The sequence below is a fragment of the Lissotriton helveticus genome, chromosome 4_1, assembly GCF_964261635.1.
Source record: "Lissotriton helveticus chromosome 4_1, aLisHel1.1, whole genome shotgun sequence".
NCBI classification, from domain to species: domain Eukaryota; kingdom Metazoa; phylum Chordata; class Amphibia; order Caudata; family Salamandridae; genus Lissotriton; species Lissotriton helveticus.
Genome location: NC_136063.1, coordinates 567,087,115 through 567,104,798, shown reverse-complemented (window position 1 = coordinate 567,104,798; position 17,684 = coordinate 567,087,115). Strand labels below are relative to the sequence as shown.

General features: G+C 43.4%; 1 protein-coding gene across 12 annotated transcripts in view; it reads right to left on the bottom strand.

Moving 5' to 3' along the window:
* Window positions 1-12,355: 12,355 nt before the first annotated feature.
* Window positions 12,356-17,684, bottom strand: part of NCOA2 (nuclear receptor coactivator 2) — a 1,089,938-nt gene continuing 1,084,609 nt past the window's right edge. For all 12 annotated transcript variants that reach the window (XM_078687164.1, XM_078687175.1, XM_078687166.1 and 9 more), the window contains one exon: window positions 12,356-16,045. In XM_078687164.1, coding sequence (XP_078543290.1) covers window positions 16,034-16,045 — 12 coding nt within the window. In that variant the 3' untranslated portion in view covers window positions 12,356-16,033. The remainder of the gene's footprint in view (window positions 16,046-17,684) is intronic.

The following is a 17,684-nucleotide window of genomic DNA, read 5'->3' as shown; positions in this document are numbered from 1 at the left end:
TTGCTGGTATTTGCATGTGGGGAAATAACTGCTGCAGCAGCACAACACATTCTATCTGAATCACAAGGGTGGACCAGTTTAGTCAGAAAAAGTATAGGATGCAACTGCAGTGTTGTGACACATTTGTCTCAGAGTTGAACAAAGCAATTAGGTTCTCAGGCTTTGGCAGCATCAGAACCAGCGTCAACATGGTAGGAACCTGTGTGACTAGTGGCGCTGGGTTCAAAGACACAAATTGCGTGTGTCCTAGTGTTGGGACAGACCCTACAGGGTTGTACAGACAGCATCACGGACAGACCCACTTGGGGAAAACGTGGCTAACTGCCAAAAATGGTGACCCCACAATCTCAGAGCTCCCGGGCCTGGACACAGACACTCACTTTTATCAAACACTGAAGGGGGCATCCTGTATGAATAATGCATCTTGGGTGCCCCCCACCTATCCTCATTAATACACTGGGTGATGCGTGCCACGAGGTTTGACTGGCGACTCCAGGAGCTCCGACATCATCAGGTCTGGCCGGGTGATGTTCCGCCCTGCTGCTGAGGGCCCTCAGCCTGAGGGGAACACCCGCAACACTGACCATAGAGGGTGACAAGAAACAACCCCCACCTGCCAGAGTCCTGCTGTGCCCTGTCAAACTGATTTGAAACGGCTGCTCCAAAGGTGAGCCCCACTGGTACTGATGGAACGGGGACCCAGATGGAGTGAGTTGGAGACTTGCTGAGTCTGTACCAAGTGCAAAAACAACAGTTGATGGACAGAATGCAGAACATTGTCATACCTTCACCCCAGTACAGAGATCTGGGCCTAAATTCGTCGTTTTTTTGCTCACCATGCCATTCCAGTTTGAACCCTGCCATATGCAAATAAGTCTTGACCCTGTGCCCCATGGGAACAGTCCAGCCCGAACCGCCAAGCCAGGTCTTCCCTGGACTAGAAACAAGCATCCTAGGACTGGTTTCGAGCTTTCAGCCCTCCTCAGCCAGGACAGCTTGATTCCAGTGGCATGGAGAGCACGGGACTCACGTCTGAGCATACCCGTCCCACTCTGGGTGACAAATGCAAAAACAACAGTTGGAGAGAATGCAGAACAATGTCATACATTCACCCCAGTACAGAGATCTAGGCCTAAAAGCATCGTTTTTTTGCTCACCATGCCATTCCAGTTTGAACCCAGCCATATGCAAATCAGTCTTGACCCTGTGCCCCATGGGAACAGTCCAGCCCGAACTGCCAAGCCAGGTCTTCCCTGGACTAGAAACAAGCATCCTAGGACTGGTTTCGAGCTTTCAGCCCTCATCAGCCAGGATAGCTTGATTCCAGTGACTCAAGCACTCCGTCCATCATCCCCTTTGGTAACGCTTTGTTTGCCCTAAGTAGGCAGGGTATGCCCAGGCGTGGGTCCCTTGCTCACTCTGCCACTGGATTCAAGATAGCCTTGCTGATGAGGGTTATGAACCCGAAATCGGCTTGGACTGTACCCATGAGGCACAGGGTCTGACTGATTTGCATATGGCCATGTCTGAACTGGGGTGGTGGAGTGAGCTAAAGAATAATAATGGATTAAACCCAGATCAGTTGACTGGGGGCGAGTGTTTGATTTGCTCAAACACTCCGTCCATCATCCCCTTTAGTATCGCTTTGTTCACCCTAAGTAGGCAGGGTATGCCCAGACGTGGGTCCCTTGCTCACTCTGCCACTGGATTCAAGATAGCCTGGCTGATGAGGGTTATGAACCCGAAACCGGCCCTAGGACGCTTGTTTCCGGTCCAGAGAAGACATGGCTTGGCAGTTCGGGCTGGACTGTTCCCATGAGGCACAGGGTCAGACTGATTTGCATATGGCCATGTCTGAACTGGGGTGGTGGAGTGAGCTAAAGAATGATGATGGATTAAACCCAGATTAGTTGACTGGGGGTGAGTGTGATTTGCTTAAGCCCTCCGTCCATCATCTCCTTTGGTATCGCTGAGTCTGTACCAAGGGCCTTGTGGCCCGGCTGCAGACTGGGAGGCCTACTGCGCAGTGATTTGGACCCGACCACACTCCGCCAAGCCTGCAATGACCTGCAAAAGCTGGGGCAGTCAGAGGAGAAGAGGGCACACACTGCTCGTCACAACCGGCCTTGCCTGATTGGGCCACCGGCAGTTGCAGAGCATGGCAGAACGTAGAACTGCAACGCTTCTTCTGAGGAAACAATGATGAGGTGGGAGAAGGGGCCCTGGGTGCGGCTGTGACCTCAGGGAACTTAGCATCATTATGTATGGAGCCCAATTGAAAATGGCACGCCGGCACCCATTGAAGACTGGTAACCTTCCCTCACAAACCTCCTGGGGCAGCACCAACGCAGTCAACCTATGCAGCAGAGTGGCACTTGTTTTCTCTGTGCCCTGACCTACCGGACTTGCTCAATGAACACCCTACTGGCACCAGGACGAGGAGAGGCCTAGCAGAACTAAATAATACCCATTGACCAATGACACCGTTTGCAGAATACCCAGTGAGACTGGCACAGACCAACTTTTCAGTGGGTGTACAGCTTCTCTTCTCCTGGCACAATGCCTGCCACAGAGATGGCATGGATGACCATATGGGCGACAGTCTTGCTGCCCGTACCAGTGATCAGCCACAGTGGAAACAAACTTGTGCCACTAGACGCCACTACTTCCCCTCTCCCCCTCCATGAGGCTGGGAATGTCTATTGCTTCATACACCCAGATCAGGGGTGCTGTAGTGGACACTGTAAATGATTCCTAGAGAGTCTCCTATGCTAGTCATACAGCTACTATTGAATAATCTCTCCTGCACTGTCTCCTCGCCTGCTGGACTGCGGAGGTGCGCTGTTGCACCAAAGTCTGAAGTGGGTCTACCCATAACAGCGCAGTCCCGCCATACTACTGCTGGCGCAACCTATGCCATAGTGAAAAACTGCAGGCCCCTCCCCCAATTCCAACATCTGCTGATGCTGGGCAATATGGGCTCTACAAGAATCAAAATCACAGAGCCCCCGGAACACTCCCGCTCCCACTAAGACCCATTAGGGTGCTCCTCCGTAGTGGCACCAAAAGATTGCATTCCACCTACACGAGCCAGCCCCGCAGGAAAAATTAGATGTCATACTACAGGAGATACTTAATTCCAAAGTGGCCATTAAACTGTGCCTTGGTGTGATCACTACGGACATCAGTCTCCTCAAAGGTGACCATAGAAAGCTAGCTGAGAATCAAAACTAACAAAGTGACCCTCTCCTCTTTAACATCCTGGCAGAAGGAACAGACAGCCACCATAGCACTCCTTCAGCGTCAGGTTGACATGCTACAGCAATGTGCAGAGTCTGCTGAAGGGTGGGCATGCCATAATAATGTCAGCCTCATTGGAATGCCAGAAGAGAGTGAGGGCCCCAACACCTAACAGTATATGGAGGACTGGCTCCAGAGCGCGTTGTGCCAACCGGCTTGTCAGACTGATTACGGTGGAAATGGCACACCGATTCCCAGCAAAGAGGCCGCCTCTGGACTGCAACCACTTTTGGCACGCATACTATACTATAAGGGCCGGAACATACTCCTCCATAGCGCAAGAGAGAGGGCGCCCATTCTATTGTATAATGTAATGATCTCGCTGTTCCCCGGACTATACACTTGCAGACCAGCACAAACTATCCTCCTTCCAAGCAGTGAAGCAGGAACTGCGTACCATGGGCCTCACTTACACCCTGCTGTTTCCAGCCTGACTTAAGATGATCCATGAACAAAGGACTTTCTTTTTCAACACCCCAAAAGCAGTGTGAGATTAGGTGGAGCAAATTCAGAATCACGGAGCCCTGAGATTTCGCAGTCACTGATGCCTAAGGCATAACGACCACCCTGGAAACAACGCCGGAAGCCACTCCTTTGAGCACAGAAGAGTGCAGCTCCAGCCCCTCAACTGGTCCTGGAGGGCCAAAGTGCTGCAGCCATATCAGCAACTCCTCTTCAGGATACCCAACCATACATCAGCTCCAACTCATCACTGGGCAACGCTTTGGATTCGGCGTTTGGGTGCAGCTTGGCGCCGTTTTCATCTATCCCCCCACAGACTGCCAATGGCCTCCTAGGCTGAGAACCTTAAGTACTGTTGTCCTGGCAGACTACCTTCGACCAGGTGTGGGAGACAAGGGGTATCACCTCGTTTAGGAACCAATGACACCTAAGTGGCCCCCTCCATGTGTGAAGAGACGCTGCTGCTTGTATGCTATTGAACTACTGTATGTATGCATGTATATATATATATAAATATATATATATATATATATATATATATATATATATATATATTGTCGCTCGGTTTTCTCTTACAACGGTAAAAGAATGTATCGCACTCCAAGGCTCAGGATCCTTACGATTTTATTATCGTCTTAAACAAAAAACAGGACACGTTTCGCCATCGCGCCTTTTTCTACTGTTGTTTGCACAATACATATATATATATATATATATATATATATATATATATATATATATATATATATACCACCTCCAAATCAGTATAGGTACTATTATAATGGACCCCTCATACTTGTTGCTACCGCTTCAGAAGTCTTACCCCTGTGTGATATACCCTGCCAGTAATAGATGTTGGAGATCCGTGCCCAGGCGGATGCCAGCACCTTGATGGGCTAACCGTTCCTACCGACACGTCTGCAGGCAAAACACCATATATATCCCATGAGCGACTGCACACATTATGTTGGTTTCATGTTTTTCTCACACTTCTGGTCGAATGAGTATCTATCGCTGGACCTTGTATTAGGGTTGGTTTATGGTTATACAACATTGTCACACAAGGTTTATGCTCATAATGCTATCACTTGCCAGATCGTGTACTAATTCCCATACTTGTTCATATTAAGTGAAAATGGCTGCTGCACACAAATATAATATGATAACTTAGATTGGTCACCCCCCTGGGCCGAGCGCTGTTTCGGTTTAACAAGCCAAGGCCCTGCAACAATGGCAGGAGGGTATGACCGTCAGATGCTTGGTGAAGTCATAACGAGGGCTTCCATGAATACTCATTTTACTTCCCCGCCACACGAGCTACATGCACACCTCAATAGAATCCTATGCACCAACTCAGTTCAGACTGTTAACCAAGCAAGATACCTGGGGAAAACACTTTCAGACCCTAATCCATTAGAGGTGCTCTATTATTGGGCTGGGTGCCATCTTCCCTTCCTACATGGTACTTGCAACCTCAGCTATTTGAAGATGGGGTGTTTTGAGAAACGATAGCCAACACAATTGACTCCTATTTTGCTGAAAACTCCAACACTGCAACCTCTTTATTAGTGGACTGTGAGGTGTTCAAGGTAGTTGCGCGAGGGACATCCACAGGTGCAGTCGTGGGACCCATAAAATAGTTCTCCACGTTCTTACCCATCTAGAGGAAAGCCTAGACTCTCTGGAAAGGGCCGGAGCAGAAAATTAGATACATGCCCCAAAGTTATAATAAGACAGGATTGAATATGCTGAGTTCCTTGAACGCTTGAGCGTTCAAGCAGAAGACCTACGCTGAGGCAGATAAACCAAGTACATTATTAGCCCGTATGATCAGGCCAATGCCCCACCTACTTCTATCTTTACCATAACCACACCGTACAACAACCAGGTTGCCACCCAATGGGAGATTAACACAGCATTCCGTGATTTATATGGTACCCTATATTCAGTTCTCCCTCCCCCACGACTATTCACTCCTTTCAGGAATGTTTGGCACTGCCCTAAGTATTGGCCATGGACAAGGAGACATTGGGAGCCCCCCCACAGAGAAATTTGAGAGTCCATTAAAGAAATTGTTCTCAATAAAACACCTGGACTGGACAGCCTCTATGTAAAGTTCCCACAATTGGAGCAATTTTATAGGATCTCTCTAAAAGAAGGCAAGGCAGGTTGCCCCCACTACTAAACAGGCATTGGTTACTTCTCTATTAAAACCTGGCAAGCCCTGGTTGACATGTCCGCTTATAGACCTCTATCATTACTCAACGTCGAAAATAAAATCCTAAGTAAGGTCCTGGCCCCTGGCTGCTCCCCTTGCTCTAACGCACAGGTCAGTGCAGCTTTGTCCCAAACCGCAACACCTCACACAACATAGGCTGTTTACACCTGATCATACAGCCCAAGACCACTATCCGAGGGCAAGATGTCTCTCTTTAGCTCTCCGGCAGGCCTTTGATACATTAGGCTGGGATTTTATGATTGCTGCCCTTAAGGGTTTTGATATCCACCCTACTTTTAAACGCTGGGTACAATTACTATATGCTTCTCCCACAGCAAGGGCACAGACTGGTCAACACATATCTGATATTTTGTGGCAACAGACAAGGATGTCCGCTATTACTGTTACTTTTTGTACTAGCAGTATAACCTTTGACACAGCAATTAGGCAGGAGGCCCAGGATTAGGGTACCCCTATCTGACCCACGACTCCGGTGATATCATTACATGCCAATATAGGATAATGTATATGAAAGATTTCCAAAGGAATCTGGCCAAGACTGCCAGGATGTTTTCTACGTTTGCGACACTCCGGCCTCTGTCTTTATATTGACAAATCCTATGCTTTCTCAAATATTAGACAATTTCTACCTTTAAGCTAGGTGAATATTCAAGTGGCGCCCCAGACTTTTCTATTTAGGGATACAGGTTTACTGCGAGGCACTGGATTTACTGAAAGGAAATTTCTTGAAGGCAATAACATTCCTCAAATGACAGATCAGTTTCTGGGTGACATTACCACTATCGGTGACGGGTCGTGTAGCCCTCGCAAAGATGGTTATGTTGCCTCGCCTACATTACCACTTAGTAAACTTACCAGCACTTATCCCAGCCCGGATCTTTAAGTTACTGAATACCTTACTGATTGACTTGGCATGAGGTAGTGGACGACACAGGATTAATTGATTCAAACTGCAGGTGCCACCCAATAAGGGAGGGGTGGGGCTCCAGGTGTTAAATCCTACTGGCTGACTGTACACAACCTTACAGAGATCGGTTACACAAATATCATACTAGACGAGGGCGAACCACACAGTCTGATTTGCCCAAGTTCTACCGTATAATCTTCTGGCCCCCTTCTGCTGCAAATCACCCTTGCATATTGGAAGATGGCCCTGCACTATACTGCTTCGTGAGCGCCTTATGCCCCAAACAAACTCCTGCTTTGCTTCCCCATGATATCTAAGATTCTCACTGAGAAGAAGCTACATGCTGCTGGTTAAAGGGAAAATTTACAATGGTTGGGGCACTTTTTGAGGACCGCACTCTCCTGAATCATTTAGACCTTTCATACGCACACCAAGGCCTTCCACGGGTTAACACATGCCAGTGTTACACACTATATAAGACACCATTGGGAGCCGAACAGATGCTGAACAATCTACGCACAAATATATACAGGCAATGAGCACAATAGGTTATGGTAGACATCTAGTCAGCTGGTTATACTGAGGGCTCTGTTGATCTGCTTACCCTGCTTACAGGCTAAATGGAAAGAGGACCTTGCCTGAGGACTCCAAGATGAAGAATGGGCTTTCTCCTTGAACATCCTAAAAGAATCGACAGCAACTCCCACTTCAAAATTATCCAGCTCTCTACATTGCATCAGGCCTACCTCATGCCGCTTAGACTTCACTCAATGTTCCCACTGTATGTCCTAAATGTCCCTGGTGTTCGGCCTAGGACACCACTCTTCTGCATATGTTGTGGTCCTGTCCCTCATTGTCTTCTTACTTAGTCCTACCAAAGGTTTTTGAAAGTGACAAGGATCATTTGGGGGAACTGCCTCAAAGAGGGAGAGGGTCTACACCCTTGACTTCGACCAGGGCATACGTGCCTTTGTTCAATGATTGGCAACTCTGTGTTTGACTTCATGATCCTGGATCACCTTAGGATTCATCAGGGCACTTTTGACGCAGGTGTTGGTGTTGTGGTACATCCCTAGACACCAAAGACATACATTGTGGAGATAGGTCAGAGACATCTGTTTGTGACAGTCTTTACAAGCCTAAACCCTCAGTTTTCAAAGGGAATATGTCTCTTGCACACTGGAAAAGGAATTTTGGAATAATAACTTTGTCAGAGACAAGGTAGTTTGAGAGTGAGCTCCAGATCCTCATCTGAAGGTGAGGAAAGAAAGGCACTGATGTCAGCGCATAGGGGAGGTGCTTAAATGTGACTCTGAAGTCAATCCCAGGATGGGACGAAGCAGACTCAGACCCGCAGAAAGCCACCTGCTGGCACACTTGAGCAATATTCAGAAACATCTTGTGATCCAATCTGGTGCCTGGGGTATTCACCTGGTAAGTAATCTGTGGTTAGAAGTATCCATCCAAACGTTTTCTATTTAGACGATTAACCAATTCAATCTTGTTCTATCTTCTAAAGCAGTAAGAAAACAAAAGCACTTAGGCAAACAAAAAGAAGCCCCAAACGGATAGTTTGACGCATTTGCCTTGCTGTTGCCTGATTATATAGATGTGCAAGACAGAGGTACTCCTAATATAAAACAATAATGAATTATCCTTACATCCCAATGCTACCCCATTTGATCCTATGTTCCTTGCAGCACTGTTTCCGGTGCAAATATCTTGTGAGGCTACGGTAACTGAACCAGAGGGCTGTTTATAATGATTATTCACATTCCCCCCCCCCCCCTCCCCCACCCCCAATTTGTTTTATTTTTAAAAATCAAGCCATACTGATTTTTGTGTGTTGCACTTAGTAACATTCAAAGATATTCACCTGGTGCAATTCCTGCAACACAGCAGGTAGCCTCTTAATCCATCTCAAGCAATAATGCATGTTAATTACCCTGGTCTGATGAATTAGGTTGTAAAAACTGAACTGAAAAAAATAAAGAAGAGATTCGAACCAACACCCTGGAGCCTTACCCCTGCTATGATTCAACTGAAAAATAGCTCCATAATAGATATTAATCCTTGTATATTTAAGCCACAGTCTATAGCTAGACAATTCTCTTCCTGAATTCATGAAAGGACAAACTTTGTTTGGTTGTTTCATGTACAGAGGTTTCTTGGAGGATTATGCAGTACACATTTGTTTCCTTCGTCGTAATTACTAACATTTCTAGCCTAAATAAAAAACAATTATAGTGAATATTCACAACTAAAGTAATCTTTCATATTGGCACAACCTGCCCCTTGGATTCGTCTGTCTATTTACAAGTATTGGTGCCATAATAATCGATTATTGTCTCTGTATGGGACAGCTGACAACCATTTTAAGGACTGGCTATTTACATCCATTACTATCGCGATTATTTCAAAGTCAGTCAATACTGTAAACTTTTCAGGATTTAGTATTTGTAGCTTACACCTCTAACAACCCACACCACCATATAATAATTTGATATCTAAAAGATTTTAATAAGTACCAACATTTAAAAAGACAACTATGGAGAATGGATAATGTTTTAGCTAGTTGGTGGCATTCTATTCAAACCACTCTAAATAAATGTAGCCTATGCAGTTTTGATCTAGTGATGCTAGAGCCCCGGGCAAAGAGGTCCCCAAAAAGCCTATTCCCATAGTTGAAATTTGGCAATCCTATTTCATGAATATTTATCAAGAGTAAAAAGCTTTCTCTACTTTACCCAGTACCGCTATATATAGCTCTTGATCAAACACCACCTGAAATGATCACCAATTATATAAACCATTCCTGGGCCCAAAGCCCTGAAGGAGTTCCAATAATGGTTCTAAAATCAACTTCTTTAATCCGGGATGCCCTGTTACAGTCTCTTTTTCATTATTGCCTTATTATTAACGAAATGTAAGATTCATGGAAGGGTAGACATATTATTCCAAAATTTAAAAAAGAAAACATGACCAACCCCCTACATTTGTGACCCCTTGGACTTTTGGGTGCAACAAGGAACATATCTGCTTTTTCTAAATCCTGTAGAATTGGGTACATAATAATCTGTCATGTTCAAAAATTGTGACCAAGGCACAAAAACCATGACACTGCAGCAACACCTTCCTGAAATGGAATAAGAGGGAACAACTGCCAACTAGCCCTTATGGACTGGGGAAATACAAAGTTATTTGCTCAGTGTTTCTCCTTGAGGACATTGCTCCTTTGGTAATCTGTGGAGTATTATTACTGGCCACATAATTGCTCCAAAGTTTATGTACTAGCCTTACCTTCCTTTAGGAATGATTTAATTCTATTGCATTTCTAATTATGTTCCACTCGTGCAGTACTTTTGAAATTGAACATATTTACAAAAAAAGGAGTTGACTGAAAAAGTTACTTGCCCTTCAGTAACGCTCTTTCTGATGATTACTCTAAAATCCCCAGGAACCAGTCTGAAAGGTTTAAACCGCATTAATGCAGCATGGCAATAGATGGTGTTGTGGCACCAACTTCATTCCGCCCTGAAAGTGGCAAAAATAATTCCACAATAAACAAACCCTGCATGCTGACGTTGGTTTCTTTCTCGACTACGATCGCAACATCAGACACTAGAGTCCAACAACAACCAGTGACACCAGGGTGCAGATTACTAGATTGGAACATTTATATATTGAATAGGAGACTACCTCAGATCAAAACGTCTTGTGGCCATGCCCTTACCAGTGGACCGGACTGTTGAGGCAGTAGTGCTTCGTGAACATGTGTCCTGAAACCCACACTGTGAACTCACAGATGTCAAGTACAGACAGTCTGCCTGTGAGTGCAGCTGTAGCAGCCTAGGCATTTAAAATGTTCCTTGCCCATCTTCAACCACAAGTAGCATTTATTGGAATACAAGATGGGTACATCTATGTAGGTGTCCTGCAGGATCAAAGCCACATTTAAGTCAGACAGACCTGGGCCAGAGTAAGCATCTTGAATTTATCCTTTTTCAACAAGGCATTCAGAGGGTGGCGATCTAAAATAGGATAAAGGCCTACATCCTTCTTCGTCATGAGGAAATAACAGACTTAACAGCCAGTCCCTATTTCCTGGGCTTGAGTCCTCTCAATGGCTACTTTGGCCAATTCAGCCTGCACTCCTTGGAGCACGTTTGACAGCCGCTCCTCTGGCAGATGGCCTGATCTGTGTGGGAAGTGTGACAGGTCGGAAAAGGATGACAGGGCATAGCCTTTTTGCATGATCTAGAGGACACAGATTTCAGATGTTATACTTCATCACCCGTGGAGGTAATACCTGATCCTGCCTTCCCCAGGGTGGTTGTGTGTCACCATGGGCAAACTAAAGTGGCTTGGAGGCAGAGGACTGGGAGGTTTGCTGCCTTTGATACCCTGGGATTTGTCTGATTGATCCCTCACCATGACTGGATGCCTGTTGTGGAAAGGTGGGCATTGGCGTGGTAGGGGTAGTGGGGAGTTAAGCAACCCACTGGAGTACCACAAAAAGAGTGAAACTGTTTTTGATACAGGGTTAGTAAGGCCTAGGCAATGCAACTGGGGCCAGCATTCTTTAAAACGATCCAACCAGAATGAGCCTTCTAGTGAAACAGGCGAGACACACCAACTGTTGTGCCGCTTACGCTCCGTCCGACAGCCTCGGCCAGTAGGATGTGCTGCCTCACGAGTGGCAGCAGCCTTCTGGCGGCTCCAACTGGCCAGCACTTTTCTTCCCTGGCCCTACCTTGTGCTCGGTGCACGCCGTAGTTAAGGTGTAGTAGGCCTTTGATGAAGCAGGCAGTACACATGGGGCCATCTTGCAGGCCAATCTTTTTTCCAGAATCCTCTGTGAAGCATCTCATAGGGATCTGTCACGATAAACATCTGTTTATGCCAGTCTCAGCAAAACAGAAACCCTGGAGTTGTAGGAGGCAATATAGTTCTCTTGCACACTGGAAACGGTTTTGAAGAAAACTTGTCAACTGACAAGGAAAAAGTTGAGAGCAAGCTGCTGATCCAAGTGCAAAGGCGCAGAAAGAAAGGAGTGGGTGTCAGCACGCAGGGATGGTGCTTAAATGCGGCCCAGTTTGTCACTTAAAGGGTGCAACGAAGTTGGTACAGAGACACACAATGTTACTAACCAGCATGTGGGAGTATTGCGGTTTACATCGTCAGAATTAAGTGTGTAGCCTGAAGATATTCTAAAGGTGACGATTTTGCAGTTAGAAGTATTCATCAGAAATATTTTAGTTGCATACAAACATGCAGATGCACATTTTTAATTCTTACATAGTGACCATATTCACTATACTAACTAATATACTAAAGAGTAATTATTTTCTAAGCAAGTCCCTTGTAGCGCTGTTCCCTGTAGCAGCCCGTAACCATTGCTGAGCGTGTTGTTATAAACAAGGACACAAAAACACTTCACATCCTCAAACCATGTAAAACCCGAAGGCATTAAAATTTATTAAATGATACAATAACAATTCTTTATTTACAATCGCATTATTTAACATCAAATAAGCAAATAGCATCAGCAAAGCAATATTAACTTGCATAAATGTATTTAAAAGTTCTCTGAATATATCTACTTTTGCATAAACTGCTCACACGATAAAAATACAAACATCAACGCAGGTGAACAAAGTGATGTTCAGAGTGAACTTGTTTCTTTTTCTCGAAAATAAATCACAACTTGAAACACTGTAAGCCGTCTCCTGAAGAACCATAGTTTGTATTATATTGCTTAATTTTATTTACCCTTGTATTATCTTTTCATGTATACACATTTCAGATGCAAATTCATGAAAAACAAACTGTACAAATAAAATAATTAGCAGGGAAAAATGAATGACAGATGTTTAAGTAATGTGGCCATCATCTCTATTCAGCAACTGAAAAGTTACATGATGGTGTACTTATTCCAAAATTGTACACAATTCACTATACAAATATAATACATCAGACAGCTATGTAGGAATATACAAGACTTAAAAACAGATCTAAGGCATTATGCTAGATTTTTAGCATTTTTGAGGTTCTTGCACGTAGCTTTTCTTTACCTGTAGTAAGAAACTGAAGAGATTGGTTTTAATCTCTAAAGGAACACCAGGGAGAAAAAAATAACTTTCACAAAAAACAGTACAGCAATTCTGTGTGCAGAGAATGCTTATGCTCCTAAGCACCAAACTACCATACAAATACTAGAAAAGTTGTTAAAGTCACACCAACAATAAATGGCTTACGTTGCATTTCAAAACTATTTTTTTGTAATCTTTGGGTTCTGCAAATGGAGCCGCACCACCCTTTTCCTATGCCCGAGCCTGGCTGAATGCTATTCTTAGCACAGATTGATTACAAATTGCATTATTTCAAATGCCAAAATATTGATGGCAATAAAGACGGACCACAGAGCCTTCCGATATTCAGATTACCAACGATATAGGAAAGCTTCTCACTCCACTCAAAAATCATCACTTGCCTGAATTGCACCACTAAATTTGGGCGTGTATGTCATTCACATTATGAGCCTTTCACATTTTGTAACTCAAGATTGAATACTGATCGTTTGTTCTAGTCAACAAAACCATAACTGCTGTACAGGTTTGAAAATACTGAAAGCAAAGGGAGCTGATTTTGGCTTTTATTGTATGCCTACTGTGATCAATATGATCAGAAGATAACACATCTCTTCCTTTTCCTAGTCAACGTGACAAATCTAAGCACACAATTTATTCATGGCTACGCAGATTCTTGCAATCACTAGCGGATGACTAACATTTATTAAAACTTGTTGCAGGGTTCGTTTTTTTCCTTACTATATCAGAGGTGAAATATTTGTGTTCTATGCTACAATATTCAAATATATAGTAGATAATTAGCTTCGCGCACTGACAGTCAATCAAGCAAAAACATTGTATAGTCCATTTACACTTTGACCCTGAAGAAATTCAAGCCGCTTCTTTATGTACACATATTTCTTGATGTGTGTGCACCTTTACATACATGTATTTATACATTTGCACATATATATCTACATGTAAATGAAATCTGGCCTTTAAATGTGAGGTTGTGTTTTTATGGACTACAAACAAGAATAAATGTTAAGATGACGTTCCAGAGCCCAGAGAGAGACAAATATAGTTGGAGTCACTGCAACTTGCCCTCTTGTGTTGGTGAATTTGTTCAACAGGGTCTTACCATTTTGATTTCCATGAATTTACACTGCCTTTACATGCTTTGGAAAACTAGGAGCGGTTTCTCCCCAATGTATGTATTAATTTATATACATACAAATAGAACTACAAACACACAGAGGGAAATTTAATAATCGAATCCTGCAATAAATATTCAATCAAATAATGGGTTAAAAGCAGTGACTTAAATACACAGCATATGAGTATAATGCACTGCATTTCGACAACTAAAGTTACCTTTTGTGCAAAAATTGAGGGAGGCGGTTAAAAGGAGGGATCATCAACCCAAATAACCTTGTATTTTTCTTAGAACAAGGACTTCAACCAAAATGAATTTGTGGTGAAAGCAATATAAGATAAGCTTCCTGTCTAAAAAGATTATGCCACATTGCTTTAATACCAAAAATGGAAGGAAAAAACGCATTTAGTCCACAACTGGTTCTTGCAAATCTGGATTTCATAAAGGTGAAACAGAGGAGAAGAGCAGATTCATTACAAGAATTTGACAATAAAGCCTCTAGCCAACAAATTAGGTCCAATCAAGGAATCGCACATCCTTAACAAAAACAAAAAATCAGACAATGCTTTGAAGATAGCTAATTTAATACTGAAGTACCTCATTCTGAATTCATTGCACAAAGTTTTGAAACAAAATGTACAATTAGAACACAATTTGTCCTCAACTTAAATTATTGCTTCTTTACATGTGAACTGGATTTGATGTACCTTGAAAAATGCTCTTAGGATTCACAGCGTTTAAGCTCAATGTTACGCCCATAACCCCACAAAAGGAGGGATGGTCATTAAATCTATTGCGATATGAGACATAGAAATTGTCCCCGTTTCTCCTCATACCATTATCGTAAACCTATGGGCAAGGGGGCAGGTAGGAACAGAGATAAAAAGTTGATAAGACAAAAACTATTTAAAAAAATGAGAAATTAAACAACTTGTGAAAAAGGCTCTCTTCCAAATTCTGTGGTATAGCATCTGTGCTCAAAGCGCTAGAGTTCGAAAAAGACCAAATGTCAACACTTATTCTGCAACTGTGGCCATGTAGAAAAGATCATATTAACAGCACAGGAGCCATATAAATCATAAGGTCTAGGAAGAGGAACAGCACGGTCAACTGTAGTGACATCCGGATATAAAGAATTGGGCATACGATCTATAGACTTATTCATAAATATTTTATTTAAAACCATGATTTAATTCAACTGAGAATTATTACTTTATACAATGAAGAAAAGAGTCAGCATGCAGGCCTGCCCTGCTGTTTTAACTAAAACCCCATTCAAAACATCTTTCGCCATGAGCTGCGTCCGTATCCTACACTTTCTTCGCACCCTTAGAAGTCAAATTCCCATTCCTCGACACCCCTCGCACTTTACCCCGAAGCCCAGTCCCTACACAACCCCGAATACACGTTTACAGCTCTTGGGGTGACACATTGCTCATTTGGGACGAGCCTCTTTTCAGGTGTATTTTAATACGGGAAATTCATAGTTGAGGTCAGTGTCTGCTACTGAACAAAAACCGAACAGAAGCACTGGCGTTGCCTTAAATACATACACTTAAATACATTCATCTGAAAAAGGTTATGAGAACAGCCTGTCCGTGTTTACTTGCAGGAGATCTAAGTTGCACTAAGGTGAATGCTGTGATCAGACTGCGCAACTGTCCAAACGCTAGCTGCATACTGTCAAGAGAAGAGGCTGCTCCTCCGTCGACAACAGTTCTACCTCCAGGCCGGGAGGCAGAGCCCGGACTACAGCGATGTGTGTCCTCCAACAAGGCTGGCTGGCAGGCTGGCAGGTTAGTTGGTCAAAGCAAAACAACGGAGCTCTTCAGGCGACGAATGATCCGAGCTGGTAGGCTCGTTCAGCTGAAGACAGGAACTACCAGCACACTTTAGGGTCAGCAATATTTCTGCAGGACCAAAAAGAATGAAGAATAATATTAGTGGCATTTACAAATATGAAAACTAACAAGATGTCAGATAATATATTAAAAGAGCTTCAAACCATACACTCTACATGACAAGCAACTGCCATGGGCCTTAGGCATGCTGTAAATGAAACTGTGCTTCTCACTGCAAAACTTTTAAACCAAAACGATACCCTACAGAGATGCGTCTGCTTTTAAGAGCGGACAGGTTTTCTTTACTATCTAAGGCTAGTTAATACACGATTGCTGCACTAATGGCTAGACAATTAATTATTTATCACAACTAGTTACAACAACACCGTATAATTATAAATCAAGGTTAGCTGCTGCATAGTAAGTGACAGAAAAAAATAATTAGAAACCAAGTGCTCCATTGTTAAATATTTATATTTTCAAGAGGTTTGAAAGCTTTAAAAGTCAATTTCTTAAGGTACTTAAAACCCCAAGAATCTACAGCATCTCTACAATCGGGAATAGTGGCCAGTGAAGGTAGATGTATCCACTTTGAATACAATTATGGAGGAGTTGGCTTAAATGCAGTTTGCGTCTTCATTTCAAAAACACTGAGAAAAGGCTGGCTGAACTCTTTGGAAAATCGTTATTTAAAGCACAAAAGAAACCGTTAAGTTTAAGGTAAATGAAAACGTGATAATTTTTAAATAGCATTTTCTAAAACGAGATACCTAAGGAAAACACACTTGAAATGCAGATTAACTAAGCTAGAACGTGAAGTAGAATTCTACCGAGGCGGTAGTCAATCAGGCTGCTTCGAGTACTGGTCCTGATTGCCAATTGCAGATGATTCTACGTAGGCTAACTGACCTTCATACTTACCGCCTGAAGCCCAAACGCCTAACTTATTCCCAGTCAATCCACCTAGGACAATGCCAAATTTGACAAGAGATTATATGGCCAGGATGTTCACTAAAGGGCTGTGCTAAATAACAACGGATATGCCATTACGCATACTACTGTGGAATGCATACTTCTGTGGAATGCAGCTTTGAGGTGATAAGATGCAAATACAATACTGACATGGAAAACAAAGCCCCTGAGGAACCTTGAACAGTTATGATCTCTTCCTGCCCCCATACAAAATCCAACTCCCAATAATCCTCATCACAGCAAACACCAAAATCGTTAATACATCAAGGATTTGCTATTTCCTAATCCTCTCCAGGGTGCAGTGTGTGCACCTCTTTTCAAAGAAACAGGATGCAGCTGGTTTCTTACCAAGCTCGAACCTCTCCCTTCTAGGGAAGCTCACAGAACGGATGAAGACAACAGAAGGAACTACTGAGCTGGGCGTTTAGTAAGACCATAGCAGTAAATTTCCAAAATTGGATGTTAGTGCATACATGTTTGAAAACAATGGTGCGAGGGTAGACTGTATGCGGGTTCTCCTTTAATTGTTGATCACTTTCAAAACTATTGACCACAGTTGGCATCTAGAGAGGTTAACTGGGTTAGGAATAAATCAACCTGGTTTCGGTCGATCAGTAACTAAGTAAATATTAAATTAGTTGTGGCTAAAAAAACACAAACTGTTCTATCACATTTCAACTCTTTTAACCACCTTTTGCTATTTGCTAAGTACAACAACTGGCCGGAGTCATTTTTC